The sequence below is a fragment of the Salvelinus alpinus genome, chromosome 1 (assembly GCF_045679555.1).
Source record: "Salvelinus alpinus chromosome 1, SLU_Salpinus.1, whole genome shotgun sequence".
NCBI classification, from domain to species: Eukaryota; Metazoa; Chordata; class Actinopteri; order Salmoniformes; family Salmonidae; genus Salvelinus; species Salvelinus alpinus.
Genome location: NC_092086.1, coordinates 102389266 through 102408723, shown reverse-complemented (window position 1 = coordinate 102408723; position 19458 = coordinate 102389266). Strand labels below are relative to the sequence as shown.

The following is a 19458-nucleotide window of genomic DNA, read 5'->3' as shown; positions in this document are numbered from 1 at the left end:
GTATGATGTGCAATAACGATACATTTTTCACTGACAAAAGAAACATTTACATTTACATTTAAGTCATTTAGCAGACGCTCTTATCCAGAGCGACTTACAAGTTGGTGCATTCACCTTATGATGTCCAGTGGAACAACCACTTTACAATAGTGCATCTAACTCTAAGGGGGGGGGGGGTTAGAAGGATTACTTTATCCTATCCTAGGTATTCCTTAAAACATGTCAACAATATTACTTGAACATTTTCCTACGCATCAGATAGAATACACACGGTTACCTACCTTCCCATGCGTTCTGAACATAACGATTTAAGGCATGAGCCTTCCAATCAGAAAACATCCTGACTGCCGTAAAATGCATGGGATAGTTTTTGATTGGGACAATACTACAACAATACGTATACGGCCCTATGGCTTTTGCAGACCTGTAGCATAGAACATTTATGATATATTTGTGTTTAGAGAAATAACTGATACGTACTGTAAATGTAGTCATGGCTCTATCTATCCCCTGAATAGGCGAATGACTTCAGGAAACAGCAGAGGGAGCACCCCCCTATCCACATCGAAGGGATAGCAGTGGAGAAGGTGGAACAATCAAGAGCATCCTGTCGAGTTGTATCACAGCCTGGTACGGAAACTGCACCGCCCTTCAACCGCGAGCCTCTCCAGAGGGTGGTGCGGTCTGCAAAACGCATCACCGGGGGCACGCTACCTTCCCTCCAGGACACCTACAGCACCCGATGTCACAGGAAGGCCAAAAAGATCAAGGACAACAACCACCCGAGCCACTCCCTGTTCACCCCGCTATCATACAGAAGGCGAGGTCAGTACAGGTCCAAACAAAACTGTGACCGAGAGATTGAGAAACAGCTTCTATGTCAAGGCCATCAGACTGCTAAACAGCAATCACTAACTCAGAGAGGCTGCTGCCTACATTGAGACCCAATCACTGGACACTTTAATAAATGGATCACTAGTCACTTTAAACAATGCCACTTTAATAATGTTTACATATCTTACATTACTCATATCACATGTATATACTGTATTTTATACCATCTACTGCAACTTGCTTACGCCGCTCGGCCATCGCTCATCCATATACTTATATGTACATACTCTCATTCACCCCTTTAGATTTGTGTGTATTAGGTAGTTGTTGGGGAATTGTTAGATTACTTGTTAGATATTACTGCACTGTTGGTACTAGAAGCACAAGCATTTCGCTACACTCGCATTAACATCTGCTAACTATGTGTATATGACCAATAACATTTGATTTGATGTAGTCATGGCTCCATCTATCCCCTGAATAGCCTAAGTCACTCACCATTTTGTTTTCCCCTATCCAGTCCCTTCAAATCGAGGTAAGAGCTAACGAGCCAGGGAACGAACTGGAACCAGATCTTAGTTGATTAGAGAAGTAATGACAGCTTATTGTTATCCATAACACAAGTTTGTTGGTTTTGTATTACAGGTTAACAAACACATTTATCTCTTTAGTACATTGGTACTGCAGATCCCCTTCTTTCCACTTGATGTCCCTGTATACTCTATAATGCATGACATGTATAGCTTTGGCTATTCATAGATATGATTATATAAAATAAACATATTATAATGTACATTCAAAGTTCTTTCATGGACATTTTTTAAACTGGTTTTATGGTGGTGAAGGACGTGAAGGCCCCTGGAATTGGACTGAAGTGGTGATGATCACTTCAGGCATGTCTTTGAAAGGAAAATACATTTTTAACCAAAGAAACAAAGTCAAACTCCTGTTGGATGGAACTATGTGCTTTCTTAAAAAGGGGATATTTCTTTGACTACACTACTGATCCTACAGGGCACTTCAGGTGTACTTTACCAAGCCTATAGTCCCGGGGCTTGTGCCCTGCCCGCCTGCCACAGTGGCACTGGCTCCACTCTGTAGGGTCTGTCCACACGTCCACTCTGTAGGGTCTGTCCACTCTGTAGGGTCTGTCCACTCTGTAGGGTCTGCCCACACTGTCCACTCTGTAGGGTCTGTTCACTCTGTAGGGTCTGTCCACTCTGTAGGGTCTGTCCACACTGTCCACTCTGTAGGGTCTGTCCACTCTGTAGGGTCTGTCCACTCTGTAGGGTCTGTCCACTCTGTAGGGTCTGGAGGCTCTTATACCAACAGCCAACCAGGTACTCTAAACAGGCAGACAGACAGAGGTGTTGTCCAGGCAACAGAGCACATTAGGCAAGTAGGAAATAACAATACTACGATATACCTGCTTGTACCAAAGGCTGTATTCGTTGAAAGGATATGAAGAGATTATTAGCTTCTACTATGGACAAAAATGTATGCAACCACTACTTTAAGTTGCTCTGGATAAGAGTGTCTGCCAAAGTGTAAATGTATGGAGCAACATTATAGAAGTCTCCATGAAGAGAGAAGAATAAGATATGACTGTGGATCCAAACAGCAGGATTCTTTAGCTCTAAACTGTTGCCAGATTTGAAGCCTGACTGATCAACGACTGCTGTGATGTGAATGTCTTACCTCTGCCTGGTAGAAATGAAAAGCAAACAATATAAAATCTCAGTATAATTTCCCCCATTCCATTTCTATAGTACAGGCACTGTCCTTCTCCGGCTTACCTCGTGTTGGCTATGAACTGGACAGTTCCGGACAGAGTCGTCTCAACTTGCCAAACAACAGAGGGGTCTGGAAGAGACAGTGGACCTGGTACCAGTGAGTCAGAGGTTCACTAGGAGTAGTGTACAGCCACACTGTCATCCTGCAGAGAGAAAAGTAAGCTGTATGGTCTACACATGTTGTATTTGGCGCATGTGACAAAGTTTGATTTGATTTGAAAAGACTCCCTGTGATTTTACATTGACAGGAAACCCGCTAGGCTGGGTTCACAGCCCAGTTCCAGTAGACCTGGAGCTGTGGGTGGCTGATTACATTGGCATATCGTAGTTTTGGGGGAAACATCTAACTCCCTACAGTTCTACACATTTTGCCATGGGGCAGAGAAAAATGTGCAATGTTATAGCTAATCTCATGCTTTTCTACACATTTTGCCATGAAGCTGAGAGAAATTAGCATTTTTAAAGCTAAATTCCTGCTACTCCACTTTTTCTTCATTCTGGAGCATTTCCTGTAAATCTTTTTTTTTTTTTTTTTGCCATGTCTTATGACATGTTCATATGTTGTGTTTTTTCTCTCACCAGAAGCTGGAGTGTCCATGGTGCTCGATGTAGAGCTGCTCGTCAGTGAAGGGAGCCAGATGCATGTCACTATAGGTTGGTAACATGCCTGAACAGGTAAAGAGAAGAAGTGAGACATTTCATCAGCAAAACAAAACCAGCAATGTTCTAATAATGCCCCCTTGATAGACTTTCACAAAACTATTCACAGGTTGATGGCAGCATGGGAAATGGCATCTCTTTCCATGTTGGAACTGAACCAAATATTGTCTATTCTATTGACAAGATAGTCGAGGGACCACTATAACAATGGAAATACATGTTCTCAAAGATGGAAGGCAAGCGAGATCAGGTGGGACCATTCTAGCCAATGAGAGGGCAGATACACATGTGAACAACTGGCCATAGAGATAGATGCCTCATCTTTGTATCTGTATGGTGGGATCCCTCACTGGCGTTGTCCATGCTAAAATGGGTTATATCCAGGAAAAGTCCTCTATCTCTATGACAACAGGCACAACTCGGATATAACGTTTTTTTAAAAAGTTGTTGCAATGCCACGTGAGTCCACTTATATCAATGCATTTGTAAAAACCTAACCATTATGAAACTTCTATTCGATCAAATAAGTCCCACGTAGCAAATGAGCAATTCATTTTTTTGACCAAATCCGACACTCATTGTTGACCTCCATAAAAAATTCCTCATCTCGTGGGCATGTTTTCATGGATGGGTTTTGGGTGGAGTAAAACCTCTTGCTTTACCTCTTCCTCTCTGACTGAACTGACCCATGGGATTGAGCCACTTCCTGGAGTGAAGGTAGCTCTCCAGCATCCTCTCGTTCAGCAGCATGTGACAATAGGCTCTGAGATGATCACATCCACCTGCTCAGGGCACAACAGCTCCTCAATCTTCCCAGCCAGGACTATGATCCTATCTGAGAGACAATTGCTCTTGACCAGCATCTGAAGGGGAATCAGAAAACATAAGGTCAAATTAAATGAAGGTTTCTGTTTGCATCAGATGGATTTCTGTGTTACTAAAGATCCATTGCACTCCTGAGGCTTTGATAAAGACATTAATCTGCTGGCTAAAGGTAGAGAGAATAATCCACTGTTGACAAATTATGTTTTGGTAAACCCTCATGCATGCAAACTCTCCCTCAAAGTTCTCTGGTACAGTACACTTGTCTGCTGTGTAAACAGTGAGTTGCTTTATTGATGCAAGAGCTGCTGGGCAGCTGCTCCACACACACACTGAGTGAGTGGGACAGACTGCTGGGTCTTTAGATTAGTGAGAGACTGAAGCATAGAGTGTAATATACTTAAACCAGGTAAAGCTGGCCAGGCAATATCCTCTGACTGAGAGTGTGAGGGAGCCTATCTTAATAGTGTGTCAATAAGGCATTGTCCACACTGGTTGGTTCCATTTTTTTGTTATATATATATATATATATAAAACCATGTATTGCTGATGCTATGTATTGACCAATGAGAGGCTTTGAAGCCACCGGTCGGCCGTATTGGCACTCCTCAGAAGACGCAGTCCTCCATAGGAATGAGTGGAATTCTACAGTATTTTAATGGACAAAATAACATGTATTTAAGCATGCATTAAGAGATCTGTAATATAATACATGTGGCAAAAATAAATAGACATTAAATGCGTTTCTATTTTCAGAAAATATTTTTTACAATGTTTTAGGGAAAGCCAAAACAGAGCCTGCTTTCAGTCATCTGTGTATAAATCAGGGGTGTAACTTTCACAGGGGACATGTCCCCCCTCTGTAACGGCTTTCCTCTTCCTCCTCTGAGGATGAAGAGTAACAAGGATCGGAGAACCAATGCGCAGCGTGGTACGTATCCATAATGTATTTTAATGAGAATGAATACGACAGAATACAAAGTGAAACAAAATGAAAACCGAAACAGTTCCGTGTGGAACATACAGACACGGAAGTAACCACCTACAAAACACAATAGAAAACAGGCTACCTAAATATGGTTCCCAATCAGAGACAATGACTAACACCTGCCTCTGATTGAGAACCATATCAGGCCAAACGAGAAACCCAACATAGAAACACAAAACATAGAATACCCACCCAACTCATGTCCTGACCAACTAAAACAAAGAAATAACACAAGAACTAGGTTTAGAACGTGACACCCTGATTCTAAAATTGCATTTTTGACCCCCCCCCCCCCCCCCCCCCCCCCCCCCCCGCAGTCTTATAATTGGAATGTGACGCAGACTAGGCAACGGTGTGCTTTAGGACCATTCGGACGCCTCTGAGCGGTCGGGTGAAACTGTTGGGAGTGTTTATCTGACAATTTTTTAAATAATAAAACCAAAGTTGCGCTCCTGCTATAAGACATTGGTTGGTTCTCTCGGTGTAGTTCGTCATCCCAGAGAGTGGCAGAGCATCCTTCCTGTTTTTCCAGACTTTGGCCTGTGGAGTGTTCCTGTGAGGCTGTGTCCCATGCACATGCATTCTGACGCTGGCCAAGCGTCCACAGGGGTGGTCCCAGGCTCAAACTATTTATATAGACCGCAGCTTAGGCCGACAGTATGATAGGGATTCAGCCTGCTCAGAGAGACCATGCAACCACCCCAACAGGAATACATTATGGAGGTCAGAAATTCTTTTGTATAGCATTTGTCAACTGAGTATAGGGTTCTTCTATTGGCTGATAAGCTGCAATGTGGAAGAAAATAAATAATAAGGGACCACAGGAGGCTGCTGAGGGGAGGATGGCTCATAATAATGGCCGGAACGGCGCAAATGGAATGGCATCAAACACCTGGAAACCATGTTTGATGTATTTGATACCAGTCATTACCACGAGCCCATTCTCCCCAATTAATGTGCCACCAACCTCCTGTGGAAGGGATACATCTGGTTGCAGTCTAGAAACACCAGTAAAGCAGCAGAAATATAATAGTGTGAACTCTGCCTGGCTGCTAACCTAGAGGCCATTCATGAAAATATGTTCCCTTCACCCCCAAGATGGTTTCTGGGCCAAGAGTAGCCTCAAGTCATTATACCCTCAGAATTTCATGCTCATGCTGTGTGCGAAGCAGGAGGTCTGTTTTATAGGGGCTGTTCTGTTCTGGAGGTGTGACTCTCTGAGATAGTGTTTCCAGGGCTGTGCGATTTTTATCAAGGGTTTGTTCTTGTCTCCATGTAGACAGGTTTGAGGTTTGAGCAAGATGCGTTGATGACACAGGTGATTAGGACTGTGATAAGTGATTCATCATCTTTACCCGGGACTTATTGGGCCAAGCAATACAAATTACTTTTATTCACTGGTCAAAGCTCTAAGATTTTCTTTTCTCTTTCTAGGTTTTTATAGCTGCTGAAACAGCAAAAACATCAATCAGATTTCAAAGCAGCATAGAGCGTTCATTTATCACAACAGACCAATGACGTTATTGAAGTTAACACCTATTCATCATACAGTACACACCTTTTGAGGAATTATTAAGAGTTATGGTGTTAAAGATTGAAAATGGTGCATGCTGAAGTGCAAAAGGATGCACATTTATAATTTCCTCTCACATTTCCTGGATGGTTGATAGGAACATAATCAGATGTAGAAAAACAGACCCCTTTAGTACCTCTGCAAATTTGGCAACAGGGCTGACCTCCACAGCATACACCCTCTTTGCTCCAGCCTGGATGACAAAGAAACATCAAGTACTATCTGGATACAAGAAGTAGCCAGACCTTTCATCTACATGCAGTAACAGACAATCAGGTTCTGGTTACTCTGACGACAAGGTAAGTCTCGTTCAGCAGAATGGCCTTCTGATGTGGCTGTCCTCAAATAATCCTGCAGCATATTCTGTTGTGATAGACAGCCGTAAAACTACATTGTAAAGGAGGAAGGAGTTTAGTCACAACCTAGTACACCACCAGTATGTCTCTCTGAGGGCCTGGTTGATTGGTACAGTAAAGCTACCTGGAAGTACTGCAGGGCAGAGGAGTTCTCTGGTCAAACACAACCCAGCAACCAGACAGCAGTCTATCTTTCCTTCTCAGCTGTCTGAACCGTTATCTTCCCTTCTCAGCTGTCTGAACCGTTATCTTCCCTTCTCAGCTGTCTGAACCGTTATCTTCCCTTCTCAGCTGTCTGAACCGTTATCTTCCCTTCTCAGCTGTCTGAACCGTTATCTTCCCTTCTCAGCTGTCTGAACCGTTATCTTCCCTTCTCAGCTGTCTGAACCGTTATCTTCCCTTCTCAGCTGTCTGAACCGTTATCTTCCCTTCTCAGCTGTCTGAACCGTTATCTTCCCTTCTCACTGTGTGTTCTGAACGGGCTCAGGCAGCCAACGGTTATGAGGAAAGACTGGGTGCCCACCCGAAAATCTGTTTCCCTGGTGACCTGAATTTGAAAACACAGACCCCATCACCTGTCCTGGAGAGAACCCACAACAGACAGTTAATTCAAATACAAGATAAAGTCACAGTTTTCTGTCTCATTCATTGTCCTGAGTCATCTGCTCTGAGTCAGTTTAATTTGTACTGGGCCTTTTGTAAATGTGTAAGTAAAGGAACCATAATTAACAATGTCAGCCTTTATCTGAGGAAGGCCTTCAGTATACTCTGGCAGTGGACTGCGACACAAGGCTACTCATGTTTTAGTACCACTATCTGATTCTGTGCACCAGGAGGGAGGCAGAGAGCTATGGAGGCTAGTCCCTCTGTACTGTATAGAAAACACCGTCTGGGTCCATACTGTCTAGCAGAACTCCATAGCTATAGAGTCGAGGGGACACAGACAGGTTGCACACAACGGGGAAGTAAATCTTCCAGACCTGTCAGCACAGCAGGTTCAGCGACCACACAGAGAGTAGTAAAATTGACATATGGGAAACTCTTGTACACATACATGGACTTCTCATAGACCAGAGAGATGACAATACATTGTTTATGTTTGTCTTTAGGGAAAAAAAGGTAATTAGTCATTTTACTCAAAAATGAAGAGCGCATCATGATTTACTTATGTTCAATATGTCTTATTGATCTCTTATGGAAAGCTAGTCAAATCATCAAATAAAATTGTATTTGTCACATACACGTGTTTAGCAGATGTTATTGTGGGTGTAGCAAAATGCTTGTGTTTCTAGCTCAAACAGTGCAGTAATATCTAACAATGTACACAATCTAAAGTAATTTGACATATTAGCTTGTTCTAGTTTCTTTCATGCATACTTACCATCTTGAACAGTAAGCTCTGTCTCATCAAGGCCTGAGCTCAACTGTAGAGAAAGGCCGTGGTGTTGCCTCTGTTTGGCCACCTGTATCTCTCCCTGTACCTGGTTCACAGAGAACAGATTGATGGAGAAACAGGTAACTTCTGAACTCCTCTCCATAGTTCCATCTGTAGCAACTCCTGTAATTAGGTTCTGCAGATGGGTCTGAGTTTGGTGGAGGTGGGAGGGGAATTATTACTGTTTAACAACAAACAAAAATCAACACATTTTAGTTTTCATTTAGCTAATATACTGAACAAAAATAGTAACGCAACGTGTAAAGTGTTGGTCCCATGTTTCATGAGCTGAAATAAAAGTTCCCAGAAATGTTCCATACGCACAGAAAGTTATTTCTCTGAAATGTTGTGCACAAATTTGTTTACATCCCTGTTAGTGAGCATTTCTCCTTTACCAAGATAATCCATCCATCTGACAGGTGTGGCATATCAGGTGCACTTTGTGCTGGGGACAAAAAAAGGCCTCTTTAAAATGTGTAACACAATGCACATAATGTCCATTTATCTTCCATGAGCCGCCTCCAACGTCATTTTAGAGAATTTGGCCTCACAACCGCAGACCAAGTGTAACCACACAAGCCCCGGACTTCCACATCTGACTTCTTCACCTGCGGGATCATCTGAGACCAGCCACCCGGACAGTCGATGAAACTGTGGGTTTGCACAATATCAACATAAAGCTAACATTCCAATAGCTCACTGGCATGATATTTTTCAATAATCAGCTTCAATAAATTCAATTTTCTAAAGCTCTACTAAAATGATTTGTTTTCTAAGATGTTCATTACATGTTTGTAAACCTGACTTCTGAAAACAAATTATGTGGACTTGTCAGGGTTTGCAATGTAGGCTTTTTTGAGCATTTGTTGTGTTTTTCGATAATTGCATGTGAGGGAATTGTTTTCACACAATTCTGAAAAGATTCTTTTGAGTAATTAAAAGAAAATGCATGGCAAATATATTGTCAAACAAACATTAATTACGTTTTCAACAATATTATAATAACACCAACATCTACACGTGACCAATTTTATAATGCTGTACAATCTCCCAAAAATGTTCTAAAATTAGATTTCTCCCTGGAATATTTTTGAATGAATTAATCTAAATTTTGACCTGTGACAACAACTCCTGACATGTGATGGCAATTATCTTTATAACTTAGCTTATGATCGTACTTCCACTTCGGTTTGGTTCTGCTCATCTATTTCAAGACACTGAAGAAGAATAGCCTGTATACGCTCCATAAATACTGCAAATGTAAAAATGAATAGGATTCAAAACACATTTTAATTTACAATTCATGTCACAAGTAACAATCATATTTGGCTGAAGCAATCATCTGTGAGAAGGTAAGAGCACTAATACCTGAGGAATGTGGAAAGCATCCAGCTTGTTCTTGTGGCAAAGACAGGAAAGTTCCTGAAGACAATGTAGCAGAATATAAAAAATGTGAAACTCCCACTGCTGAGACAAAAATCAACACAACCAACACTGAACACACAGTACAATCTCAGAGCAAGGAGACTCAACATTAACATTGACTGAAGATGCTGTGCTTCCGAGTATTCCAGTCTTCCCTCAGCCCATTGATGGACTTCTACTGGCCTGTGTGCAGTCTTTGGCCAGAGGTCCAACCTCTTCTCTGCCAGCAGTATTTACTGCAGAGAAACATGCTGGAGATCAAGAGCAGTCTGGAGCTGATGGAGAAACATCAGCAGTCTCCTACACGCTGGAGAAAGAGAGAGAGGGTTTTGCCCTGGCACTGGAGACTAAAGACTTCTCCCCAGAGGAGCTGTCTGTCAAGCAGGTGGGCAGGAAGCTGAGAGTCAGTGGGAAGACCGAGAAGAAGCAGGATGATGGGGAAGGCTCTTACTCTTACAGATGCCAGGAGTTCAGACAGGAATTTGATCTGCCTGATGGGGTGAATCCTGAGACTGTCACCTGCTCCCTGGATCATGATGGGAAGCTCCACATCGAGGCTCCAAAGTATCCAACATCTGCTGAGGAGGAGGTGGCTGAGAAAGTGGTGCCCATCAACTGTAGCCTGGATGTGAAGATGCCACAATTCCTCAGCTAACAGACAGAGGGCAGCAACACAGACACTCAGAGGAATCAATATCTTGGCAAAAAGTTGATAGCCTAAAGACTGAATTTATTTTCACTTCAAATCTCATCTTTGAATTTGTCATGTTTTTTTATAACATTATCTCTGGAATTTTGTGTTCATATGTGTTGTTTTGTTACCCAATAAAATGTAAACTAAATGTATTTTTGTGTACCAATAAAAAGCACAAACAGTACTTATAACAGTTGTTTGAGCTTATTTCACATACAATATTTCAGTACCAGTCTTTGGCAAGTCGTTGAAAAGGACCCACTGTAACCCTGACAAAGGTCTGTGAAAACCCAAATATGTTGTGTCATAGTCCTGATTTATATTCAGCCCTCTAGCGTCTCCTCCAAAAGCTCAGTGGATTTAATCTGATGCCATGGGTTCGGAATACAGTAACACGTTTTTCTGTTATGATAGCTTCCCATATGTTCCTTAAAATTGATTGGCCATGCCAATAGTCTGTGTCCAGATCAAGTGCCCCTTTAAACAGTTAATTAACTTGGAGAAGTTGCTGAACAAATCCCACAAATAGATTCTTAAGAGTTCTTGTACAGTCAAATCGAGCATATTATTGCATTACAGATGGTGACTAATTATGCTACTCAATACACACTATGAATAATCTTTTGGTTGTGTGATCTTCTCAACAACCACATAGCTACAGTGGGGAGAACAAGTATTTGATACACTGCCGATTTTGCAGGTTTTCCTACTTACAAAGCATGTAGAGGTCTGTAATTTTTATCATAGGTACACTTCAACTGTGAGAGACGGAATCTAAAACAAAAATCCAGAAAATCACATTGTATGATTTTTAAGTAATTAATTTGCATTTTATTGCATGACATAAGTATTTGATCACCTACCAACCAGTAAGAATTCCGGCTCTCACAGACCTGTTAGTTTTTCTTTAAGAAGCCCTCCTGTTCTCCACTCATTACCTGTATTAACTGCACCTGTTTGAACTCGTTACCTGTATAAAAGACACCTGTCCACACACTCAATCAAACAGACTCCAACCTCTCCACAATGGCCAAGACCAGAGAGCTGTATAAGGACATCAGGGATAAAATTGTAGACATGCAACAGGCTGGGATGGGCTACAGGACAATAGGCAAGCAGCTTGGTGAGAAGGCAACAACTGTTGGCGCAATTATTAGAAAATGGAAGAAGTTCAAGATGACGGTCAATCACCCTCGGTCTGGGGCTCCATGCAAGATCTCACCTCGTGGGGCATCAATGATCATGAGGAAGGTGAGTTATCAGCCCAGAACTACACGGCAGGACCTGGTCAATGACCTGGAGAGAGCTGGGACCACAGTCTCAAAGAAAACCATTAGTAACACACTACACCGTCATGGATTAAAATCCTGCAGCGCACGCAAGGTCCACCTGCTCAAGCCAGCGCATGTCCAGGCCCGTCTGAAGTTTGCCAATGACCATCTGGATGATCCAGAGGAGGAATGGGAGAAGGTCATGTGGTCTGATGAGACAAAAATAGAGCTTTTTGGTCTAAACTCCACTCGCCGTGTTTGGAGGAAGAAGAAGGATGAGTACAACCCCAAGAACACCATCCCAACCGTGAAGCATGGAGGTGGAAACATCATTCTTTGGGGATGCTTTTCTGCAAAGGGTACAGGATGACTGCACCGTATTGAGGGGAGGATGGATGGGGCCATGTATCGCGAGATCTTGGCCAACAACCTCCTTCCCTCAGTAAGAGCATTGAAGATGGGTCGTGGCTGGGTCTTCCAGCATGACAACGACCCGAAACACACAGCCAGGGCAACTAAGGAGTGGCGCCGTAAGAAGCATCTCAAGGTCCTGGAGTGGCCTAGCCAGTCTCCAGACCTGAACCCAATAGAAAATCTTTGGAGGGAGCTGAAAGTCCGTATTGCCCAGCGACAGCCCCGAAACCTGAAGGATCTGGAGAAGATCTGTATGGAGGAGTGGGCCAAAATCCCTGCTGCAGTGTGTGCAAACCTGGTCAAGAACTACAGGAAACGTATGATCTCTGTAATTGCAAACAAAGGTTTCTGTACCAAATATTAAGATCTGCTTTTCTGATGTATCAAATACTTATGTCATGCAATAAAATGCAAATTAATTACTTAAAAATCATACAATGTGATTTTCTGGATTTTTGTTTTAGATTCCGTCTCTCATAGTTGAAGTGTACCCATGATAGAAATTACAGACCTCTACATGCTTTGTAAGTAGGAAAACCTGCAAAATCGGCAGTGTATCAAATACTTGTTCTCCCCACTGTATATTTAGAGACAGAGTAAGGAAGCAATGTCGTCAGTGGGGGTGTCAATTTCAGGGTCACATCCGACAAGAGTGTTGAGGGAAGTTAAATACTGACTAAAGCTATATTAATATATTTACTGCAAGTCATATCAATAAGGGGAACAGATTGCTGAAGTGCACTTGTAATTCATTCTATGTCTGTATCACTCAAGGCAGAACCATATATTATATCTGTTATCTTCATAAGCACAGTGATATCAGGAATACTTTGGATTTGTTGTCAGGGGAAAAGGTTATTCAGGAACAGAAAATGGCAGCATGACAAAGCAGCTGTTGTAGATTCCTTTCTAACTTTGTAGGACGTTATGTGCCCCTGCGACTCCGACCTGCTTCTGTGGTCACTCTGTAAATAGAGCAAAGATATATCCCAGAGGCATTTGGCAGTCAGACTGCAGTATTACCAGGGGCTTGTTTTGGAGTATGACAGAAGTTGCGTAGTCATAACACTCTAATGTAGCAGTCAAATGGAATGCTACTGGAACTTTCCACTGGACAGGATAAAAGCTGTGAGCCCTAGTCTGCTCCGGACATAAGCTCTCAGAAACACACTCAGAGACGAGACCAACAGAGACCAACAGAAACGACACAGACAGAGTTGATTTGAAGATGCTTTGCCCCAGCATGATGCAGCCTTCCCTCAATCCAATGAGCCCAATGAGCCCCTTCATGGACTTCCACTGGCCCGTTCGCAGTCTCTGGCCAGAGACACGGCCTCTCTTCTTCCAGATGGAGCAGGAAATTATGCGAAATATGCAGGAGATGAGGCACAATATGGAATATATGCAACGACTGCACCAAAAGATTTTTGAAGACATTGAAGGCCCATTATCTTCAACTGACTTCAAGCCCATCTCTTTCCAGATGGGAAAAGAAAACAACCGTTTTGCACTGACACTGGACACCAAAGACTTCTCCCCAGAGGAGCTGTCTGTCAAGCAGGTGGGCAGGAAGCTGAGAGTCAGTGGAAAGACAGAGAAGAAGCAGGATGATGGAAAGGGCTCCTACTCTTACAGATGCCAGGAGTTTAAACAGGAGTTTGATCTGCCTGAAGGTGTGAATCCTGAGACAGTCACCTGCTCTTTGAACGATGGACAGCTACAGATCCAGGCTCCAAAAGTGGTTGCTGTGACAGAAGGCAATGAGAGAGTGGTTCCTATCACTTGCTTACCTGCCATAACCTCACCCGGCGCTGCAGCTGAGAGCACTGCTGTAGAGGCAGAGCCCAAGAAGGACTGATTATGATGACTCTGTATCATGATATAACTAATACCATTAGCTTTAGGGCTGGACAATAATATACAACTCCCAAACTCCCAATATACAACTCCAACTCCCAATATACAACTCCCAAATACCAGATAGTACAGACATCAGTGAATTATCTCGGGTAAATTGCTCTTTTGTCAAATTTGATAAATGCAACGTCAATAATTCTCAATGGCATGGAATGTAAAGCCAATGTTTATGCACATTCAATAAATGTTGTTTTTTTTGTACAATGTTTTGCCTTGTTTGATGTCATTTTGTTATACAAACCAGTATTTCAGTATGTTGCATTTGGGTAATTAATATTTTTCAATTTAAATCATGTCCCTGAGTGGGTATGATGGGTATGCTCTGGCCTGGTAAACTTGCCATTTCAATAGATGCCTTGAAAATCAAATAGTGGATCAAAAGACAGAGTTTGATTTCATGAAAGTAATGTAGTTAAACAAAATGGTGTTAGAGTAATGTAGTTAAAAGGTTGTTAGGGTAGTTAGAGTAATTTAGTTAAACAAAATGTGCACAAACATGTTATGTGTATGTACAGTATGTTATGTGCAAAGAATTAGGAATTATAATAGTGATTTAATAGGATCTGGATCGTTCTGTGTGTGTCTGTCTGTGTTAGTGTCATATTCACAGTGTTCCAATGTGCTAGAGAATATCTGAGTGTCACAGGAGTGGAGTGGTAGCAGTGATTACACCAATCATGTTGTTGTCGTCATGATATCACTGAAGAGATCCTGACATATCTGAACTATTTCTCACACCACTGTAAAAGGTTAAGAGCAGTGTGAACACTGCATATCAAAAAGATGACGAGTAGGAAATTATCCCATGACCTGAATATGTAACTGCAATTAAAGGTCTGGTAAGATTGTCCTGAACTTACACTGTTTTTCTGATTATTTATGTTAATAATGATATGCTTCTATATAAACAAAAAAATATATGCCTGAATGTTAAATATACTTCCCTCTAACTAGCATACTGAAATGGTATATTTCACAAAAATGAATTTAACAACTGTCTTATAAGTATACTGAACATTTTATTGGGTAACAAAACTACACATTTTATCTAAACATATCATGACATTTAGATAATTCATATGAAAAACAAGAAAATCTATAAAGAAGACAGTGTAAGCCTTTAGGCCAGCCTTTAGCCCCTCTATCGATTCTCATTATGTTGATATTAATTGAAGAGTTGATAATGACTGCAATAGTGTATAGATTTGATTGATTCAATTAAATAGCATCTCAGATTGATTGTTACAAGATATGAAATGTAAATGCATACAGTTTCATAACCATAAAAATATAGATTAGAAAATGTAACATCCAGTCAAATAAAAAATAGCATAATAATATGATCAGTCTTTATGTGAAATACTGTTCTGTTGTTTCTCCTATGTGCCTGAGGTGCTGCCCTCTGTGTTGCTGCCCTCTGTCTGTGAGCTGAGGAATTGTGGCATCTTCACATCCAGGCTACAGTTGATCGGCACCACTCTCTCAGCCACCTCCTCAGCAGATGATGGATTCTTTGGAGCCTCGATGTGGAGCTTCCCATCATGATCCAGGGAGCAGGTGACAGTCTCAGGATTCACCCCATCAGGCAGATCAAATTCCTGTCTGAACTCCTGGCATCTGTAAGAGTAAGAGCCTTCCCCATCATCCTGCTTCTTCTCTGTCTTCCCACTGACTCTCAGCTTCCTGCCCACCTGCTTGACAGACAGCTCCTCTGGGGAGAAGTCTTTAGTCTCCAGTGCCAGGGCAAAACCCTCTCTCCCTTTCTCCAGTGTGTAGGAGACTGCTTGGATGACCACAGAGGCTGGGACATGGTCCATCTCCTCAAATATGTGCTGCTGATGTTTCTCCATCAGCTCCAGACTGCTCTTGATCTCCAGCATGTTTCTCTGCAGTAAATACTGCTGGCAGAGAAGAGGTTGGACCTCTGGCCAAAGACTGCACACAGGCCAGTAGAAGTCCATCAATGGGCTGAGGGAAGACTGGAATACTCGGAAGCACAGCATCTTCAGTCAATGTTAATGTTGAGTCCTCTTGCTCTGAGATTATACCGTGTGTTCAGTGTTGGTTTCTGTCAAAGCAGTGGGAGTTTCACAGCTTTTATATTCTTCCACTTGGAGCTCCAGTGTCTTCAGGAACTTTCCTGTCTTTGCCTCAGTTCTCCACTGGGTGTCACCGTGCATAGGAGTCATTTTCTATATTTGGATGTTCAGTAATAGAATAGGCAGTTAATATTTTGTCCTTTATCTGTGATGATTTTGGGTATATTTTCTTCCCTATGTGTTTCCCAGCACTCCAGGTCATTAGTACGTCTCCCATAAGTTTTCCTTATACACTCCAAGATTAAAAAAGCATAGGCTTACGTTCAAATGGGCAGGACCAGAATGGTTGCAGAATGTCAATTTCCACCATTGTAACTATAGACTATAGTTTTCAAATAGCTTTCATTTTTCATATGTAATTTGCAAGGCTATGAATGGCAAGGCAGAACAACTATATAGGCCAACCTGACTGACAGTGATTTCAGCTGCTCATTGAAAATTACATTTCCTATTCAAGTCTTGCAAGAAAGCTTTTTTCTGAATCGGATATTGCCTGTTGGATATGCTTCATATTCACGTCCATGTCAATATCAGAACAGGCAGCCTAGCAGTGACTCAGGCTACTTGAGATTAAGTGAAAAATGTGATCTGCATAGGGAAATATCATGCTTAGTCATTGTGCAGTATGTGCAAACTGAATTTCACAGACTAGAGGAAAATTGTGTTAAGTTTAATGAATTTTCCTTATCTCATATGACAGACGATTTAAGCTATTCTGGGGGTTGCGTACGGTGCAAAAATGTAAAGGTTGATTATATAGTATAGCAGCTATATATCCTCACCCCGGTTCCCTGCCTAGTCTATTCAAATCGAATTGTATTGGTTAATTGGCTAGTCTATCTGGTTGTAAGAGCAACAATAAACTGTTATAAATAACAAGCTCCTTCATCAGAAATGTGGGATTACAACAGTAAAAAATTATTAAAACAAACTGTTTTGAAAGCCAGTTATAAAAATATTTTTAGGGGCGATTTTCACTGCTGACAATCGAAACCGGAAGTTACCGTTTCCACTTCCAGGAAGTTTAGCCAATATATTTCTTGTTCCCAGTGGGACTGTTGTAAAAATGGCGGTGCCTCGTCGCTCTTCTCAGCAGCAGCAGCAGCAGCAGCAACAACAACAACAACAACAACAACAACAACAGAGCATATCCTCGCCATCTCGCAGTACTTATCTTTCCCTCACTCCTCCGGGATCTCCTACAGTTCCCGGTGGTGGAGTAATTTTGGCTCCAGCGGGTGCTGAACTAGACAGCGCCGGTGACCAGGAGTTAACTCCGGCCTCCCCTGATATCCCCGACCCGGCCCTGAGCAGTAGCACCAGCTCCTCTAACGTTAGTACCACCGGGGGTGGCATCAGCGCTGGCCCCAGTCCTGACTCGGGTAGCACTAGCCCCGCGGGCGGCGACTGCGGGACAAGCGGGGCTTTCAGAGAGTTGTTTGAAGCCTGTCGCACTGGGGATGTATCGCGGGTGAAGAGGCTGGTGGATACGGTTAACGTGAATGCCAAGGACATGGCTGGTCGAAAATCCACTCCGCTGCACTTCGCTGCAGGTAGCGTTAACGACGGCGTATTAGCGACCCGTATTGTCATGTTATGCTCACTATGACGAGCTGGTTTGTTTTGCTAACTAGCAGCTAGCCAACTACTTCGGTAAATAGCTAACTACCTAACTAACAAGTTTTTTAGGCCAACTTTTTATAGATATCTTACCCACTCGGTTTGTTAGCTAGTTAACAAACGTTGGTTACAAACATGGATGGATAGTTAGCTAATGTTAGGCTAGCTAGATTGTCGAAAGGACCTAGCCAACTAGTTTTTAAAAATGGACTCACCATTCGGGTAGGGGGACGGGGTGCTATTAGCCAGCAAGTTGTAGATAGCAAGTTGCAATAAAAAAGTACAGGCCCTGCCAAGTAGTCAGGCAGCCAGCGTAATTTGCAATTAATCTAAAAACAATTGTAGATAACTAACTAGCAAGTTGGCATGGTAAGATATGCTTGTATTAAACAAGGAATTTGGCAGCTAAACAAAAAATACAGAAGTAGATGTAACACACACAACCATTGTGTCTTCTCATAATAAACAAAGGAAATATGTTAAACAATGATAGAAGGTTGTGTTACACTGTATTAGTGACACATTCGTGGCAGGTTGTCCTATGGATGATAAACGCACCTTCAGGGTGCCTTTTGGGGCCCCTAAGCGAGATTTAGTTGGGGGGGGTTCTCACCTCTATATATTTGTTGTTGTTTTGTTTCAGTTAAGCACATTTCCTGCAATTGTTTACATTTTAATGACCTTTGCCATCTTAATGTGATATCTGTGTGAGAATGTCTAACACAATCAATGTGGGCCCCCTGGAGGGCAGGGCCACTGGGCACATGGCCTGTGTTCCCAGTCAGTATTCCGCCATGATAGAGTTGCACATTTTGGGGAATTTTCAGAGGTGGAAACTTTCCTTGGGAATATATGGGAATTAACAGAAATATATGCAAATTAATACCACTTTAAATGTAGGTGTTTTTTTGCATTGGATATATTTACCATATCATATGGAGACAAACATAAACCTTTTACCTTATAAGTAGACATAATTGCTAATTATTACGTCTTTCCAATAGAAATAAAAACAATTTAGTTATGAATTGAATTTTAATTAAAAGAGTTGACTCTTCACATGGGATGATTTCACTTAACAAAATAAAGGGAATATTGAATGATCCCCAATGATCCATTGCATCTCCCAAAAATGTTTTCAACATGCATCTGTAAAAAGATAGTCTAGAAACTAAAGCTTTGGTTGTCTTCCGCTCAGGCTTCCATGTCTTCTCCCTGGACCTCTTCTTTCCAACCCTGTTGAGGATGGCTCGTTGTCAGACTGGCCACCAATTTTTCAACCCTTTTATTGGTCAGCCTATTGCGTGCTTTGGTGTGTGTGTTCCAAACAAGGACCAGTTGCGCTCTGAGGCGGCTGATGTTGGTGGGATTTGGAGGATGATTGAGACAACAGGGGAAAGAGCCTCAGATCCACAAAGTCCCTTCCACCAGGTGGCTGATGCAATATAGCAGTCGTGCCAACATATCTCCATCCCAAAGCCCTTGCTTGGAAGTGTACTTTGCCAGACTGCCAAGAACCTTGCCCTCATCCAGGCCAAGGTGGCGAGACACGGTAGT

The 19458-nt window shown here is 42.2% G+C and overlaps 3 protein-coding genes and 2 pseudogenes across 6 annotated transcripts in view; 3 read left to right on the top strand and 2 right to left on the bottom strand.

Moving 5' to 3' along the window:
* Positions 1–983: 983 nt before the first annotated feature.
* On the bottom strand, positions 984–8564 carry LOC139567548 (histone-arginine methyltransferase CARM1-like; annotated as a pseudogene).
* Positions 8565–9976: 1412 nt separating this feature from the next.
* Positions 9977–12670, top strand: LOC139537092 (heat shock protein 30-like; annotated as a pseudogene).
* A 613-nt stretch (positions 12671–13283) lies between these two features.
* Positions 13284–14388, top strand: LOC139537079 (heat shock protein beta-11-like). Its single transcript, XM_071337962.1, has one exon. The coding sequence runs from the start codon at positions 13494–13496 to the stop codon at positions 14121–14123; it is 630 nt and encodes a 209-aa protein (XP_071194063.1). The 5' UTR covers positions 13284–13493; the 3' UTR covers positions 14124–14388.
* A 728-nt stretch (positions 14389–15116) lies between these two features.
* On the bottom strand, positions 15117–17330 carry LOC139537074 (heat shock protein 30-like). The gene has a single exon (XM_071337950.1). The coding sequence runs from the start codon at positions 16183–16185 to the stop codon at positions 15562–15564; it is 624 nt and encodes a 207-aa protein (XP_071194051.1). The 5' UTR covers positions 16186–17330; the 3' UTR covers positions 15117–15561.
* Positions 17315–19458, top strand: part of LOC139537060 (poly [ADP-ribose] polymerase tankyrase-1-like) — a 133164-nt gene continuing 131020 nt past the window's right edge. For all 4 annotated transcript variants that reach the window (XM_071337936.1, XM_071337927.1, XM_071337917.1 and 1 more), the window contains exon 1: positions 17315–17834. In XM_071337936.1, the coding sequence (XP_071194037.1) occupies positions 17348–17834 (487 nt within the window). In that variant the 5' untranslated portion in view covers positions 17315–17347. The remainder of the gene's footprint in view (positions 17835–19458) is intronic.

Excerpts from the sequence above, each read along its gene's own strand:
- LOC139537079 (XM_071337962.1), top strand. The coding sequence starts at position 13,494 with ATGCTTTGCCCCAGCATGATGCAGCCTTCCCTCAATCCAATGAGCCCA.
- LOC139537074 (XM_071337950.1), bottom strand. The coding sequence starts at position 16,185 with ATGCTGTGCTTCCGAGTATTCCAGTCTTCCCTCAGCCCATTGATGGAC.